General features: G+C 26.4%; 5 protein-coding genes and 2 non-coding genes across 7 annotated transcripts in view; 4 read left to right on the forward strand and 3 right to left on the reverse strand.

Moving 5' to 3' along the window:
* Nucleotides 1-142: 142 nt before the first annotated feature.
* Nucleotides 143-215, forward strand: tRNA-Ile-AAU-8. The gene has a single exon. It is a non-coding gene; the product is annotated as a tRNA-Ile (tRNA).
* A 939-nt stretch (nt 216-1,154) lies between these two features.
* DDB_G0282797 (hypothetical protein) lies at nt 1,155-4,298 on the reverse strand (the record flags this gene model as incomplete). The annotated part of the gene is made up of 1 exon (XM_635091.1): nt 1,155-4,298. The coding sequence occupies one exon, from the start codon at nt 4,296-4,298 to the stop codon at nt 1,155-1,157; it is 3,144 nt and encodes a 1,047-aa protein (XP_640183.1).
* Nucleotides 4,299-4,588: 290 nt separating this feature from the next.
* DDB_G0282799 (hypothetical protein) lies at nt 4,589-5,923 on the reverse strand (the record flags this gene model as incomplete). The annotated part of the gene is made up of 1 exon (XM_635092.1): nt 4,589-5,923. One exon carries the CDS (start codon nt 5,921-5,923, stop codon nt 4,589-4,591), a length of 1,335 nt encoding a protein of 444 aa, XP_640184.1.
* Nucleotides 5,924-6,770: 847 nt separating this feature from the next.
* Nucleotides 6,771-6,844, forward strand: tRNA-Val-AAC-16. Its single transcript has one exon. It is a non-coding gene; the product is annotated as a tRNA-Val (tRNA).
* A 431-nt stretch (nt 6,845-7,275) lies between these two features.
* Nucleotides 7,276-7,917, forward strand: DDB_G0282659 (hypothetical protein; the record flags this gene model as incomplete). Its single annotated transcript, XM_635093.1, has 1 exon — nt 7,276-7,917. The coding sequence occupies one exon, from the start codon at nt 7,276-7,278 to the stop codon at nt 7,915-7,917; it is 642 nt and encodes a 213-aa protein (XP_640185.1).
* Nucleotides 7,918-8,603: 686 nt separating this feature from the next.
* veg111 (hypothetical protein) lies at nt 8,604-9,757 on the forward strand (the record flags this gene model as incomplete). Its single annotated transcript, XM_635094.1, has 2 exons — nt 8,604-9,036; nt 9,114-9,757. The coding sequence occupies 2 exons, from the start codon at nt 8,604-8,606 to the stop codon at nt 9,755-9,757; spliced, it is 1,077 nt and encodes a 358-aa protein (XP_640186.1).
* Nucleotides 9,758-9,881: 124 nt separating this feature from the next.
* DDB_G0282801 (involucrin repeat-containing protein) overlaps nt 9,882-17,921 on the reverse strand; it is a gene marked incomplete at both ends in the record, with an annotated part of 9,690 nt that continues 1,650 nt past the window's right edge. Inside the window, one exon of the mRNA XM_635095.1 lies at nt 9,882-17,921. This exon is cut by the window's right edge and continues 135 nt beyond it. Coding sequence (XP_640187.1) covers nt 9,882-17,921 — 8,040 coding nt within the window.

The raw sequence follows: 17,921 nt of genomic DNA on the forward strand, positions 1-17,921 counted from the left end.
GGGTAAGTGGGTTTTTTTATATTTTTTTTAATTCAATATAATCTTTTTTTTTTTTTAATAACATCAATCAATTTTATTTTATTTTATTTTTTTTAATTCAATATAATCTTTATTATCAATTTTTGAATAAAAAAATATAAAAGCTCGATTAGCTCAGTCGGCAGAGCGTGGTGCTAATAACGCCACGGTCGCAGGTTCGATCCCTGCATCGAGCATAATTTTATTAGAGAATATAAATGGTCAAGGGTTCGAACCCTTAGTTTATAATTCCACTATTTTAGTCATAATATATAAAGCACAATGAATATTATATGAATATTCTTTTTATTACAATTATGAATATTATGATTATAAAAAACTTATTTAACAATGATATTCATTACAATTGTAGATAAAAAACAATCAAAAAACCGACATGGATCAAGCATTTTTGGAGGTGCACTAAAACATTAAAAACATCACAGACTTTGGTTCGAGTTTTGGTCTATGACAACAATTAATGTTGACCAAAATGGCTCACCTCCAAAAATTCAAGCAATAGGATAGAAATTCTAACCAAAAAATTAAAAAAAAACCAAATCAAATCAAATTAAAGAGTTTCTTGTGGAATCTAAGGTTTACATTTTTTTAATATTTTGAAAAAAAGTTTTTTTTTTTTTTTTTTTTTTTTTTGAATTGGATAACGCAATTATTATTTGCTTCTCCTTGAGATGCTAGATCTCATTTTATTTTATTTTTTTTTTTTTTTTACAGGGTCTCTAAAAGAGGGGTTAGTTTACTTTTTTTTTTTTTTTTTTTTTGTTTCGAATTTTGAATTGTATTATTACTTTTGATTAAAACATCTTTTTTGTCCAAACTTTTTTCTAAATCTTTTTTTATTTTATCGTCTGGTTCGTGATTGATGTTTATGACGTATTTGAATTGTTTTTTTTTTAATTGAGTTTTATCCACAATTTCGCTTATTTTTTGTAGGCATTTGTGTTGCTTAATATTTGTGGTGTTGTTTGTGATTTTCATTTTATTTTCTTTCTATTTTTTATATTTTTCTTTAAAAAGTTAAAAATCTGGAAATTTTCTGATTATCTTGGGTTCACAGGTTTTTTTTTTTTTTTTTTTTTTTTTTTTTTTTTTTTTTTTTTTTTTTTTTTTTTTATTTATTTATAGAAAGTACTGAGTGAATTATTGTATTTTTTGAGATGTTTAGGAAGTTCTATTGCGTGAAGAGGTGAGTTCCATTGTCTGCTAAATTGTAATAGCTTTAGCGAGATTAGTGAGTCTAATTTATTTTGTTCTTCTGGCCGTTGCTTTGATTTGATTCTTAATGTTTTGTTTATAACCGCTTGTGTCCTGTCCCATGCAGCTCTTTGTGTTTTAATTAGTTCACGTATGACTTGTTGTCTGTGAATTATTATTTCTTTTTCATCGTGAATGAGTTTATTTCTTTTGTGCCAGATTTTATCGAATATAATAGCTATTAAATTGGCTACTAGTGCAATTTGTAGATGGTTTAAAATCTTCACATTCCAGGTGTGAGTGGTGTGTCCACACTTAGTTAGGGTGTAGTTGAAGATTTCTTGTGTGTTTTTGATGTGGGCTTTGCAGTTGAAGAATATATGTTCTGAGGTCTCATCTTCCCCACACTGTTGGCATGGCATGTTGTATATTTTTGGTAGTGCTTTCAGTGTGTATCTCCATAATAGATCTCTACCTTTCATGTTTATTATTTTTTTGATTTCTTTAAATGGAAGGTGTTTGCTATTAATTTTGGTCATTATTTCTTTTTGGCCAGGAGTTGGTATGAATTTGTTGTGTTCAGGAGATTGAGTTGTCATCATATCTTCGTATATTTTTTTTAATTTTGGGAGGTGTTCGTAGTGTGTTTGTTTATTTTGTGGAGTTTTTAATTGGGTCCATGCTTGCTTGCATTGCCAGTGTAGTTGTAGTTGATTTTGTTTTGTTGTTGTTTTGTTGTTGTTGTTGTTTTTGAGTTCCTCTTCCCACAGTTTTATATATGAACTAGGAGTGTTACTTACTCTTTGGTGGAGGTATCTTTCGAATAACCATGCTTTCTGTGCTAGTTCTCTTGTCTTCAGGTTCCATAAGTTTAGGCCACCATTGATATAGTTGTTTTGTCTTCTTTGTAGTGAAAGAGAGTTTTTAGATTTTGTGTTGAAAACGAATTTTACGATGTTATTTTCAATACTATTGTGTTGTGGTGTGGTGTTGATGTAAGTGTGGAACGTTAACTGAGATAGTGCATATGTTTTTGCCATTATGAGTCTGCCCATATAGGTTGATGAAGTTGAGTTCCATGTTACTAGTTTAGCTCTGATGTTGTCTGAGATTGTATTGATTTTGGATTTGATACCCTTATTGTTGAAGTCAAAGCCGAGGTACCTTTCGTTTGATTTTATGACGGTGTATAGCGTTCTGGTGTTCCATTTGAAAGTGATACACGAGCATTTGGTTTGGTTTATTTTTGCGCTGGTTGCTTGGCAAAACTTCTTGATCCATTCATTCATGAGGAAATGGTCCATAAAGTTGTATGCTATTGTTGCTGTATCATCGGCGAACTGTAGTATTTTAATGGTTTCTTTGGTTACACCATTGATGCAGCGGTCATTTATTATAGTAGTTGCCATGCATTCACCCACTAATGCGAAGATAGTGGGAGAGATAGGATCACCTTGTTTGGTTCCTCTTTTTGATGTAAAGCTTTTAGATAATGAGTTATTGATGTACACTGATGTTTCTGATTCATTGAGTAAGTTCATTATTGTGAGGACCATTTTGAGTGGTAGTTTTAGATGTGCAAGAGTACGTAGAATGGCGTTATGTGAGAATAAATCGAATGCTTTTTCAAAATCATAAAATGTTATGATTGGTTCCATATCCTCTTTTGTGTTAATCTCTCGTTTTATTATTTCTATTGTTGAGTTTAAGGTGATGATGTTATCGTGCAGTAGTCTTCTTGGTACGAATCCAGTTTGGAATGGTGAGATTATTTTGTTTAAGAACTTCAGGATCCTATTGTTGATTATTTTCGAATAGATTTTGTAATCGACATTTAGAAGTGTTATTGGTCTATAATTATCCAGGTTGTTTGGGTCTCCTTTGTTTTTATATATAGTAATCAATATCCCTTGTTTGAAGTCCTTTGGGATTGTTGTGTTCCAGAAGTGATTGTATAGTTTTGATATTATTGGTAGAATTTCATTAATGTGGTTTTTGTAAAATGTTGGAAGGAGTCCATCTTTACCAGGTGCTTTTCCTTCTTGTATTTTTTCAATGCCTAGTCTGATTTCATATCCTTCTATTGGTTGATTAATTTCGTCCAATATCTTTTGATCAATCCTTTTATTGAATGTTTTTAGGAGTTCGTGGTGAGTGTCTTCGTTGCATTCTCTCTTCTGGTACAGGTTCTCGTAATATCTTCTTGCTACTTCGAGGATATCCTCGTGTTTTGTTACCAAACAATTGTTGCTTGGATCTAGAATTTGAGGGATTTCATTTGTCTTTCTTTGGACTTTTAACCTTCTGGTTAAGTATTTTGATGGTGTTTCTTTGTTGTTGATGTGGGTGTTGGTTTGGTTTGCTTGTTTTATTCTTACTTGTTCCTTTAGAATATTGTTGATCTCTTCTTTAAGGAAGATTGCTCTTGAATCTTTGGCTGTTTCGAGTTTTTCTGCGAGTTCTTTTAGTTTGTTTTTGGTTTTATTGCTTTCTCTAATTTCTATATTAATTGACAGTTTCTTTATTTCATCTTTTAGTTTCAACCATTGTTCGCAAATGTTTAATTTGTACCATTTGCTGGTGTTCTCTTCGAATTTTTTATTGTAGTATTTAATTGTTTTATTAATTTTGAGGCTGGTTGAATTCATTTTGAGAGTTTCTAGGTTTTGTCTCCATAGTCTTTCTCCTTTCTTTTGTTGCTCGTATTCTGGTATTTTTAATTCAATGATTACCATGTTGTGATCAGATTTTAATTTGATTTCCTTAGTAGTAACTATTGGGTTTAGATGGAGTATCTTCTTTGAGACAAAGACCCTATCGATGGTTGATTTGTTTCTTGGAAATGTGATTCCATTCTTAATTTCTGTAAATTCGAATTCGTCGAAGATTGTTTTAATATATTTGTTAAGGTTATTATCCACTGAACAGTCTACATTGAAGTCTCCAGTTATAATATCGCTGTGTAGTATTTCTTCTGTGAGATTTTCCTTATACCATTCATGTCTTTCGTTTGACTTTGCTGGGGCATAAATGGTTGTGCATTTGATCTGTGTTTTTGCAATCATCCATTCGGAAGATATAATTCTTTCGTTTATTGTTTTTGTTGTTGTTTTTATTTGGGTGTTGATGATGATTTGTGACACCCCTTGTCCTGTTTTATCAATTGGTGCGTGGTGTGTTATTTTGTTTTTATATTGTTGATTTATTGAGTAAATTTTATTTGTTTTTATATTTGTTTCAGTTAGAAGTGCTGCGTCCAGCTTGTTGTTGTCTAATACGGTGTTTATTATGCTGGCAGATTGGATGGTGTTGGATCCTTGGACGTTCCAAACACCTATTCTTATTGTGTTTTTCTTTATAGTTTTATTTGGGGTAGATTTTTATCTACCTTTTGAAGTTTCTGGTTTATTTTGTCTTCTAACTGATCTTTACTTTGTTCGTTGTGTTGTTGGTCTTGTGTGTTTGTGGGGTTTTTTGATTTACTGATTTGTTTTAGAATTTCCTTGTTGAAGTTGTCTATATCTTCATCCATTTTTGTTTTTATGCTTTTTTGTCCATATTCACCCAATTTTGGTTTGACTGGTGTTTTGTTGGTCCTGTTTGTTTTGTCTTGTTGTTTGTTTTTTGGTGTGTTTAACAATTTACTTGGTGAATCGATAATTTTCGATGGTGTACCATAGGTTGGGCTGAAACTCATGATATGTTTTATTGGAGAGGAGAAGAACCATTGATTTGAAGGGATTGAAAGTGGGAATTCTATTTTTCTTATTGCATCAGTGTTTGGGCTGGTGAAGTCGAAGATATCATTTACCTCTCTAAGTTTTTCTTCCGTTGTTAGTCTCTTTGTTTCGCCGTGTTGTTTTATTGGTGTATTGTATGGAGATGGTGGTTCAATAGGTTTTTCTGATTTTGTTTTAATTTCTTGATTTTTTATCGATTGGGTATTGATCTCATTCTCTATTCTTGTTAGTTCATCTACGTTTTCTAGTGATGCATCTATTACCTTTTGAGCTGTATCATCTAGGGCCATAAATGTTTTATCATTAAATGAGGAGGTGATTGGTGGGATAATGATTGTTCTTTTTCCTTGTTTTGGTATTTGTTCTGATGTAGATTTTGGTTGTTGTTCATCTGATTGGTTTTTATTTTTGTTTTCTTCTTGATTTTCTGGTAATGAGGTTTGATCTCTCCATCCTTTGTTGGAGTGACCAATTAATGTTAGATTGTCTAGTTCAATGATAGTATCATATTCTTCTACGACTCTTTTCACTGTTTTGATAATTAGAGTTTCGCCTTTAATTTCAGATTTAATTAGTTTACATCCTTCATTTTCTATTACCCATTCTATTTCTGTGAGTGATTTATACCAATCGAAATCCGTATACATATTTTTTGGTCTTAGAGTGGTTATAAATTGTCCTTTTAATTCTGCATCGAACATATTTACAAAATAGATTACTGTACTAATACTGTCTGTGAGAATTTTGAATGTATTATTACTTTTGATTAAAACATCTTTTTTGTCCAAACTTTTTTCTAAATCTTTTTTTATTTTATCGTCTGGTTCGTGATTGATGTTTATGACGTATTTGAATTGTTTTTTTTTTAATTGAGTTTTATCCACAATTTCGCTTATTTTTTGTAGGCATTTGTGTTGCTTAATATTTGTGGTGTTGTTTGTGATTTTCATTTTATTTTCTTTCTATTTTTTATATTTTTCTTTAAAAAGTTAAAAATCTGGAAATTTTCTGATTAACTTGGTTCCCAGGTTTTTTTTTTTTTTTTTTTTTTTTTTTTTTTTTTTTTTTTTTTTTTTTAAGTCTTTTTTATATGAAAAATGAAATAATCAAAAAAAGAGATTGTTGTTGTTGTTTGTTTTTTTTCGATCTGATTATTTTTTGCTTTTTTTTGAAAATTTTGCTACGCAAAATTCTCAAAACGAAACAAATAATAAATTCCAATAAAGTAAAAGATGGGCTTTTTAGATTAGTTTATTTTATTAATTTATTTGTTTTTTAAAGTCTTTTTTTATATGAAAAATTGAAATAATCAAAAAAAAGAGATTGTTGTTGTTGTTTGTTTTTTTCGATCTGATTATTTTTGCTTTTTTTTGAAAATTTTGCTACGCAAAATTCTCAAAACGAAACAAATAATAAATTACAATAAAGTAAAAAGATGGCTTTTTAAGATAGTTTATTTATTTATTTATTTGTTTTTTAAGTCTTTTTTATATGAAAAATGAAATAATCAAAAAAAGAGATTGTTGTTGTTGTTTGTTTTTTTTCGATCTGATTATTTTTTGCTTTTTTTTGAAAATTTTGCTACGCAAAATTCTCAAAACGAAACAAATAATAAATTACAATAAAGTAAAAAGATGGCTTTTTAAGATAGTTTATTTATTTATTTATTTGTTTTTTAAGTCTTTTTTATATGAAAAATGAAATAATCAAAAAAAGAGATTGTTGTTGTTGTTTGTTTTTTTTCGATCTGTTTTGAAAAAAAGGGTTGCAGCTAATTTTTTTTAAGAATATCGATTAGTTCGGATGGTGTAGTCGGTTATCACGAATCCTTAACACGGATTAGGTCGTGGGTTCGATTCCCGCTCTGAATACAAACTAACATTTTTAAGTAACAAATTAAAAAACAAAGAAATAAACGAGAATTTATACATATAATAAATATCACAGGTAAAAAAAAAAAAATACATATAATAAATAAATCACTGTTATATCTTCACCGCCACATTCATTCCTCTTAATTTTACCCTTTTTTTGCTCAATAAAGCAAGGGCTATCGTCCTATATACTAAACAATCACCAATGCAAATCAAAAGACTATATTGGCAAGAAATATTCAGATCTACTTCTTACTTCGCACCAACAATCAATACAACTATTATGGAAATACACATACGACCAACTTTTTGTCAAAATTCAAAAATTAAAAGATCCAAAAGGCCGAGATACAATGCAAAGATTCCATGCTAGATGTCTTCCGATTAATCATCTACACAACAAAGTTTGCCCCATTTGCAACAATGAAATGAATAATGATCCCTATGGTCATTTGTTTTTCAATTGTCAGCACACAATCAACTTCATTAACCACGACAAATTAAAATATTTTATATATAAAAATTGCAATGGAAACAAAAACTGGTCACTAACAAAAAACCATACAACAAAATTTTACACACTCATCTATAAACCACAAACAAACAACAAAGCATTTAAACCAGATCCAACTATCAATATTAATTTTCATTTTGCAGAAAACGCACAATATAAAAAATACAGGTTCAACTGGAATTATATAAACACAAATCTTGATCTAGTCAGAACACATGCATATTGGAACATAATCTCATTAGTTATTCACCAAATATGGATATGGTTATGCAAATCATTATTTGACATCAATATAACTCAATCAATTGATAATTGGAACAACCAAATAAACAAAACAACACTAGATTATGATATATTAAAATCAAAATGGCACAAGCTAATAAGATTGGAATATTCAAGAACTTTATCAAACTTTAACCAATACTCAATTAAAAACAACCTCACAAAAACTCAAAAAGAAACCCAATGGTCCGAAACCATCAAAAAATTTAAAAAAGAATGGAGCATAAACACTAATGAACCAATTCCAACAATTACACCACCAATTAATTATTAATTACCTAATCTAAAATAACATACCATTTTAAATTCACAAAAACTAAAAAACCTAAAATAAATAAATAAAAATAACATACTAATTGTATACTACAATAGTTTATTTATATCAAAAAAAAAAAAAAAAAGTAACAAATTTTGAGTCGTAGGTTCGACTCTCTTTTTGGTTGGAACTCAAATAAATCATTTTAAAAATTTAATAAAATTAGATATTAAAGATAATAAATTATTGTTGTTTATTTCCTTTAATGGATAAACATTGATTAATCAAAATTAAAAAAAAAAAATAAAGAAAAAAATTAAAAAAATTGTGGTTCAAATTTAGAACATTTCAAAGAAAAAGATTTCCATCTTCACAAGCATCATGCAGCAAAAAAGATCTAATTCTTTTAATTTTTTTAATTTTTTTTTTTATTTGAAGCATTTTAATTTGAAAGATTTTATTTATTTTGATTTTTAATCGAATTTTTTAAAAGATATTAATTGATTTTTTTTTTTTTTTTTTTTTATTTGCTTTTCAAATAATAATTTTATTTAAAGTCGGAGCAAATAAACAAAGCTTGGTTTTAAAATATCTTGATTTTTTTTTTTTTTTTTTTTTTTTTTTATTTTTCGACCTAAAAAACCTATTTAATTTTTTTTATTTTTTTTTTATTTTTTTTTTTAAAAAATCAAAAAAATAAACAAATGAATAATTACAACTATTTATTTTTAATATTATTTGTACTTTTTATAAAAGGTTCCCAAGCAGTGATAAATCCAGCTGTTGGTGTTGTTGAAGGTTATTACTGGACTCAAGCGGATGCAGTAAATGGACAATACGGTTCTTATTCTTTCTCTGACAGACAAAAACTCATTCAAATGATGGCAGCTAATAATTTGGGCGTTTATTGGTTTTCACCTCAAACAGTTGATGTCAATGCATTATGGAATACTCAACAATTAAATGAATGGACTACCATTGTTGCATTGGGAGCAAGTTTGAATGTTAAAATCGTTTATGGAATTAGACCAGGTTGGTTAGATACTGCAGTTTTTCCAACTATTTTAGCAAGATTACAACAAATTGCCTCTTCTGGAATTACTTATTATACTGTTAATTTTGATGATGCTGAAGGAGGTAAATATATATATATATTTTTTACCCTTTTTTTTTTACATATTAATTTAATTCCATATTATTTTTTTATAATATAGTTGATACTACATCTCAACAACAAAAAGAAGTTCAATTAATTAATTATCTTCAAACCAATTTACCAAGTATGACATTATATTCAGTTTTACCATTTGCTTATTATCAAGATATGTTTACAACTAGAACCAAATGGCAAAATGCATTAGCAACAATTAATGGAGTTTCATCAACTATTCCATTTGTTTTCACAGGAAAAGAGATTGCACCATCAACAATGCAAACATCACAATTCCCAACACTTTCACCATCAAGACCATATAAATTCTTTGATAATTGGATTGCTGGTGATACAAAAGATAGAATTTCTTGGGGTATGATTGATGGTAGAGTTGATTCAGTAATTTTCACCTCTCAATATGGTTACTTTTTAAATTTAGCATTCCCATTAGAAAGAGTTCCACACCATATCTACTGTTTGGGTCTTTTAGCAACCGGTTCAACAACATGTAGTGTCTCTGCATCTGCTACCTATTGGGCAAATTATTTAAATTCAAATGGTTTCATTCATAATGGTAAAACTGTTTCACAAGTTGCTACTTCCTTAACAAATGCAATTAATCAAGATAATTATTATGATACAATTGCTGATATGGAAGCTGCTTTTCCAAATTTATCAACAATCTTTTCAACTCCACCAGTATAATTAAAAATTATCATTATTTAAAAAAAAAAAAAAAAAATATTAACTTTTTTTTTCAAAAATCAACTTATTTATTAATAAAAACCAAATTCTGGTTTTATTTTTTAAAAAAAATACAACATTTTATTTAATTAATTTTTTCATGATTATTATTATTATTATTATTATTATTTTGATTATTTTGATTATTTAAAGTTGAATTTATTGTTGGAGTTGTTGGTAAATTTAATTGATTATTTTTAAAAGTTGTTAAAGAATATAATAATTGTGGTTGTCTAAATACTTGAATTAATTCATGATAAAGTTCTTCTTCAAGTACTAAATCACCATATTCACGAGCAATGAAAACATCATCAATCATTTTTAAGATTTCATCACAACTATCTAAATTTTCCAATTGAATTTTAATACTAATTTGAGTGATTGAAAGACGAAGGAATCTACCGACCGATAATACAACTGAAACGTAAAGACCAATAATACCAGCAGATACCAATGTACTAGTGATACCATTTGGTAATTTCGATGAGATTGTATAGAATTGAATTGATTCCAATGTTGATATATTATAAGTTTTAGTTGAATCATAAGCATTTACTTGCCAAAAATATTGTGGTGGTTGATTTGAATTATTAAAATTTGTAGAATTCATTGTAAATAATGCATCTAAAGCTAAAACATTACCATTATTATCAGTTGGATAAATTGGATTACCTGATACACCTGGTAATTTTATAAATTTATAAAATAAACCTTCAACTATAAAACTATTTGAACCAATATTATTATTTGAATTATTATTATTATCATCACTACCGCTACTACTATTTTCATTTGGATTATTTGAATTATTTGAATTATTTGATTGAACTCTAGTTAAAATATTATAAAAATTTAATTCTTGATCAGGTTTTAATTGAACAGAATTTGAACCAACAATAACCGAATTAACACCACCACTTCTTGTTAAAGTATAGGAAACTTCAATTTGTAATGAAGTATTTGTTAAAAGATAATTAATTAATTGAGCTTTTGCAGGTGGTGATAAATTCCAAATTTCCTCTGAAAAAGTATTGATAGAAATATTTTGAATACCTTGTCTATCGTCAGTTGTAAGGAATGAATAATCTTCTTTTAAATTATTGAATGAATTTTGATCCATAGTAGAGTCACCATCACCACTTTCTAAAGATAAATCTTGATTAATCTTTAAGAAAGGATTCCAACCTACAACAGAGACTTCAATTTGAATATTATTAACTGGTTCAATATTTGAACCAGGTAAACCAGATGATAAAATAATTAATGGGAACCATAATAGAATAACCAAACCAATGAAAAAGGTAACACCAGTTACAAATTTTTCAAATTTTGGTTGTTTATGACCTTTTTGACGACCTTGTCTTTTTATCCATTCTAATCTACATTTGACAGAGAAAATTGTTGAATAAAGATCTTCAAATTTTAACCAATCATAGAAAAGCATAGTTGTATCAGTTGCAATCCAATCCAATAGAGTTCTTAATTCATAAACGAATGGAATCGCTTTATACAATGCATAACCAATATTGTGAAAATCGGAATAACCATCCATAAGGAACCTATTTTGTGATAGAATTGGATAACCATAACAAATTTGTAATGCACTATAATAGAGATAAATACATTTCATAAGGTAGAAAACAACCAATGGCCAAGTATATCCAAAACTGAATGGTTTCACTATTAAATCTGGGAAATAAAAGAAGAGGAAAACATGATAAAGTACTGTGAGCACAATTTGAAGGACAAACTTTGCTTTAACTGATTTGTAAAGATAAATGATACGATCTAAAATGATTACACCAAATTGTGCCAATAAAATCACAATATATTGACGTGGTATAACATTTTGTTCTAAAAATTCGGCAATATCCGATGATGGTATACCTGTGAAATTTTGTGGGAAAATCACCAAAAAGAATAAACATGCAAAATCTGTAAATAATAATGGCATATAATAATCTCTACCTGGTTTTTCATCAGTTCTAATCGCTAACCAAACATATTCAATAATTGATACAAATAACCATTTGAATGGATATATAATTATTTTTGCAATTGATTTTGATGATTTCTTTATAACTTGTATCTCTTGTTCATCATTTTCTTTCTCTTGTTCATTTCTATCATCAAATTCTTCATCATAAAATTCATTAAATTGTTGTTGATCTTCTTCATCATATTCGTTTGAACAATCAACTAAAATTTGATCAATTATAATATTATTATTATTATTATTATTATTATTATTATTATTATTATTATTATTATTATTATTATTATTATTATTATTATTATTATTATTATTATTATTATTATTATTATTATTATTATTATTATTATTATTATTAATATCAATTAAAGTTTGATCATTATTATTATTATTATTATTATTATTATTATTATTATTATTATTATTATTATTATTATTATTATTATTATTATTATTATTATTATTATTATTATTACTACTATTTAATGATATTGGTGAATTATTTAAATCTTGTTGATTTTGAATTTGATCAATTTGTTGTTGATCAAAATGTTGTTGATCTAAATTGAAAAGATTTAAAGGTGATTGTTGTTTTTGATCAACATAGAAATCTTTTTCTTGGAAATTCCAAAGTCCTTTTGATCTATAAACATGTCTATGCCATAAACAACATAAAAGAATTGCTAAATCCCAAAAAGCACCAGAAATGAAATGACCATCAATAATATAAAGTCCAAATACATATGGTAATGTTAATAATAAATTTTGTTCTGATAATAATGTATTTGGACATTGCCACCATTCATAATTTTCATTATTATTTAATTGATTATTATTATTAATATTATTATTTGTATTATAAACTGATGTTGATGTCATTAAAATTGTACCATTATTACTGTTATGATAATTTTCATTACAATTATAATAATTCTTTGGAATTTGGAAAACATATTTAAGACAAATTATTAAACTACTATAACCAATCATAAATCTCCAAAAGTTTTTAGAAGGTCTTGGACTTTCAAATAATCTACCATACAAAAATACTGCTAAAAGATAAACTAAAGATATTATACTATTATAGAAAACACCATTTGCAATACAAGCCATAAATACTAACCATTTACTTTCATCTCTTGCAATTCTTGAAAAACCTCTAATAATTCTCTTAAAGTATTGTGTCTTTTCTTTATATAAAAATTCTTCTTCATCTTCAATTGGTTCTAATGTAATTGTTGATGATGATGTTTGATTTGGTTTTGGTATTTCATTATTATTATTATTATTATTATTATTATTATTATTATTATTATTATTATTATTATTATTATTATTATTATTATTATTATTATTATTATTATTATTATTATTATTATTATTATAATTATTATTATTACTATTTGTATTTGTATTTGATGAGGAAGCTTGTTGTTGTTGTTGTTGTTGTTGTAATAATTGTGAAGCATCAATACTTTGTTGTAATCTTTGTTGTCTTCTTTGTTCCATTTGTTGCATTGCATTTCTCATTTGTTCAGAATCAATGAAAATACTATTTCTATAATCACCTGGTGCTTGATTTAATGAAATTTCAAAATCATCATCATTATGTTCAAATTGTTCTAAAATTGGTGGTAACTCTTTTGAACTTTGAGATTGTTGTTGTTGTGGATTTAATTGCTGTTGTTGTTCTTGTTGTTGTTGTTGTTCTTGTTGTAATTGGTCACCAAAAAGTAAACTTTGATTCATTTCTAGTTTTTGTTGTTGTTGTAATTGTTGTTTTTTATAATTTTCAATTAAAATATCTGGTAAAGGATCTAACCAATCTAAAATCTTATTTAAATAAATTTTAACCCAATTTTTCTTTTCTAATGGTTTTTCAATAACACCAAATGATGATACTGTTGATGATGAATTTGATAATGGATTATTATTAAAATTATTATTATTATTATTGTTGTTATTATTATTTTCATATGGTGGCATATGCATAGTACTATTTGCAAATGGTGAATAAGTTGAATTGGTTGCATTCTGATTTGTTGTATTTTTTGGTGGTACAAAACTATTATCACCAAGTGATAATGGTTCATTACTATCATCATCATTATTATTATTATTACTATTACTACTATTGCTATTATTATTATTATTATTATTATTATAATTATTATTTGGATTATTATTATAATAGTGATTATGTCTATTCTTTCTTCTATTTATTCTTTTTAATTTTAAATGTTGTAATCTTGATCTCCTTTGAGTAATTTTATCTTGAATTGAATTTAATTGTTCAATTCTAGCATTTCTTCTAATTTTATAAAATTCACGAGCAGTTTCATAATTTAAATCTCTTTTAGCCTTTAAATGTTCTTCAAGGATATGGAAATCACGTGATTGGAATATCATCTTTTGATAAGCTAATAAAACCATAATGATAACATCACTAATTGTTGATATTGATAATGGACCAGTTTCAATCTTAAATCCAAATACAACTGCTATATTATATAATTCAGTTGGTAATGAATTTTCAATAACTTCATAACTGCTATCACTACCACTACTGTTTCCACCACCAATACCAATAGCACTACTTTGACTTGATAATATATCAATAATGCTTCCACTACTACTACTACTACTACTACTACTATGATTATGATTATGATTATGATTATGACCTTCAAACATTTGATTTGAATTGAATTTAAATTGAAAATATAATATTACAGCAACTTGAAAGATAATTTGAGCCATTAAAACCAACCAATTATAAATATGTAATGATTTCCAAAGATAACTCCATTTTCTTGAATGAGCATTACCAGAGAATAAAACATAAACTGAAAAGAAAACATAAAAGCATGATAAAATATCACATTCAGCAGTACCAGCTAAAAATATAACGATTAAAATCACTTGTGAACTATACCTAATTATCATATATCTTAATTCATTTGACCATGATCTTGGTTCTTTAGTAAAATCATCATCACCACCATCAATACTAGAATTAAATTTAAAGAAATTCTTTGGATGTAATGGTTTTTGACTACTTGAATTACTACTTGCAATACTTTTTAAACTATCATGTTGTTGTTGATTGAGTTGTTGATTGAGTTGTTGTTGTTGATGTAATTCAAAATCTTTATAAAGATAATAACCATTTCTTTGTTTAAATAATAACATTGAAAAGAATAATACCAAGAAATCAATTACCAATACATATCTATCAGGTATAGATAATAGTAATAGATTATCAATGGTTTTATGATTTAAAAAGAATGGATGATCTAACCATGGATATGAATTCTCTTTAGTTGGTACAACCAATATCAATAAATATTGAATTAAAATGGTTGGTGCTAATAATGCACTAACATAAATTAACTTGTGAAGATTTCTCTTATCAATATTTAATCCAACTGCAATAATTATTAAATAAATCATTCCTAAAATATTTAATCTCCAAAATAATGCAAATGCTAATACTAAAAATACACATTCCAATCCATATAATTCATAAAAATTTGAAATATACCAAAATAATCTTTTCTTTAAATTTTCTTTTTTACTATTATTATTATTTTCATTATTTTCATTATTTGATTGATTATTATTATTATTATTATTATTATTATTATTATTATTATTATTATTATTATTATTATTATTATTATTATTATTATTATTATTATTATTATTATTATTATTATTATTATTATTATTACCATCATCTAAAATAATTTCAATACTATCATTTGATAATAATGATAATTTATCATTATTTTTTTTATTTCCAAATTGATCTTCTTCTTCTTCGTATTCTTCTTCATGTTCTTCTAATTTTCTTTGTTGTTGTTGTTGTTTTTTTAATTGTTTTTTCTTTTTAATTTCAAGTTTTTCATTTTGAATTTCTTTATTCCACCAATATGAAGTTTGTTGAATTGAAATTACTAAAATGATAGCCAGATTTAATTTAACAGCATCCCAAGGTGTTGAAACATTTGGTTGACGTAAACCAACCCAATCCATAAAGAATTTATCACTATTAAAACTTTGAACCGTTGGTAATAATGCAGCCAATTGAGTTAATACCCAAAGCTGTGAATAAAACAATAAGAATGAACCAATACGATAAGTACCCTTTTTAAATGACATACTAATAACAATCATTATTAGGTAAATGAAATTGAAAAAGTTATACTCTGCAATTGAAATTGCAAATACCATCCATAATACAAATTTTGGACCATGTAAATAACAAATTCTCTTTACAATATATAATAAACTATCAAAAAATGTATATTTTTTAATAATTAAATTATTATTATTTTGATTATTATTATTGCTAGTATTTAATTGTTGTTGTTGTTGTTGTTGTTGTTGTTGTTGTTGTTGTTGTTGTTGTTGTTGTTGTTGTTGTTGTTGTTGTTGTTGTTGTTGTTGTTGTTGTTGTTGTTGTTGTTGTTGTTGTTGTTGTTGACCAATTGAAAAGAAAACAGTTAATTGAAAAACACAAACTACTAAAATTGAAGAACAACCAAATAATTCAATAAATCTATCACTTGAACTATAATTTCTTAAACCAATATCAGATAGACTTATATAATTACTTTTTGGGAAAATTGAATTTAACCAATGTGAAACTTGATTAAATTGCATAATATAACGTGCAACCAATACAACACCTTGTGATAAAATAATAATGATCCAAAATCTTTTAATATGTATTGAACCATTGGCCGAAATATGATGAATTAATAAACATAAAAATACCGTTGCCATATAAACTATATTAATCAATGATATCTTTGTAAATATTGATACAATTACAATCACTAAATAACAAAATGGTAATGATAATTGTTGAACTGATCTATAAATAAAATCACCAAATACTAATAAAAAATTTGGTATATTTTTAAATTTATCTTCATATGAATTATTTTGATTATTTTGATTATTATTTTGATTATTATTCGATGATGATGATGATGATGATGATGATGAAAATAAACCTCTTTGATAAAGTTTATTAACATTCCATTGAATGATTGAAAATGTTATAATGATAATATGCCAAATTAAACCAACCCATAATGGACTACCATAATAATTTGTCATACCAATTAAAACTGTTAGATCATTTTCATAGGAAGATATCCAAGATAATTGCCAAATGTAAAGTGTTAATAATACCATTTGAGCATAGATGATTAAACACATCCAAAATCTTGATGCTAATGATTCACTAATTACAAATACAATGAAAAACAACATATAACCAGCATTCAATAAATTAATTGATGTTAAACCGCAAAAGAATAACCCGACCAATGCTAATCTATAAGATTGACCAATGATTGCTAAAAATGTGATCTCTGCAATTGCCTTCAATGATGAAGTAATCTTTGAAAATGTACCACCATATTTACCTCTAAATGTATCATATCCTTTACCAATACCAGATGTTAATAACATTAATGACGGAAATGCAATTGAAAAACTATCATTAATATCCAATTGATTAATTGATGCTGATGTTTGATATCCTATTACTTTTTGTTGTTGTAGTTGTAGCTGTTGTTGTTGAATATAATTCAATGGTTTATTTGAACCAAAACTAGAATTTGATGTCATTGCCATTGAACTCTTACCAATCATTCCTAATGGTACAGGTGGTAATGGTTTTCTTGGTCTAATTATACCACCACCACCACCATTATTATTATTTTGAATATGTACTGTAGTTGATTTTGTAGACATTGGTGATGATGGTAATGATTTATTACTGATTGGTGTTGGTGGTAATGGTTGTTGATATTGTAATGGTGATTGTTGAATTTGATTATTTTGAGATGATTGTTGCTGTTGCTGTTGTTGTTGTGGTTGTGGTTGAGATTGTTGTGATTGTTGATCTTTTTTAATAGTACCTAAATCATCATCTTTTATATCGCTATAGAAACAATATAAAGATAAAGTCAATGAAACTACAATTTGAACACCAATATATAACCATTTACTATTATTGAATGAAAATAAACCATAACTTTGTAAATCTGTTTCACTATAACTAAAAGGTATATTGAAAATATACTGTGCACTTATAAATACTAAAAAGTATAA

Source organism: Dictyostelium discoideum (assembly GCF_000004695.1).
Source record: "Dictyostelium discoideum AX4 chromosome 3 chromosome, whole genome shotgun sequence".
NCBI lineage: Eukaryota > Evosea > Eumycetozoa > Dictyosteliales > Dictyosteliaceae > Dictyostelium > Dictyostelium discoideum.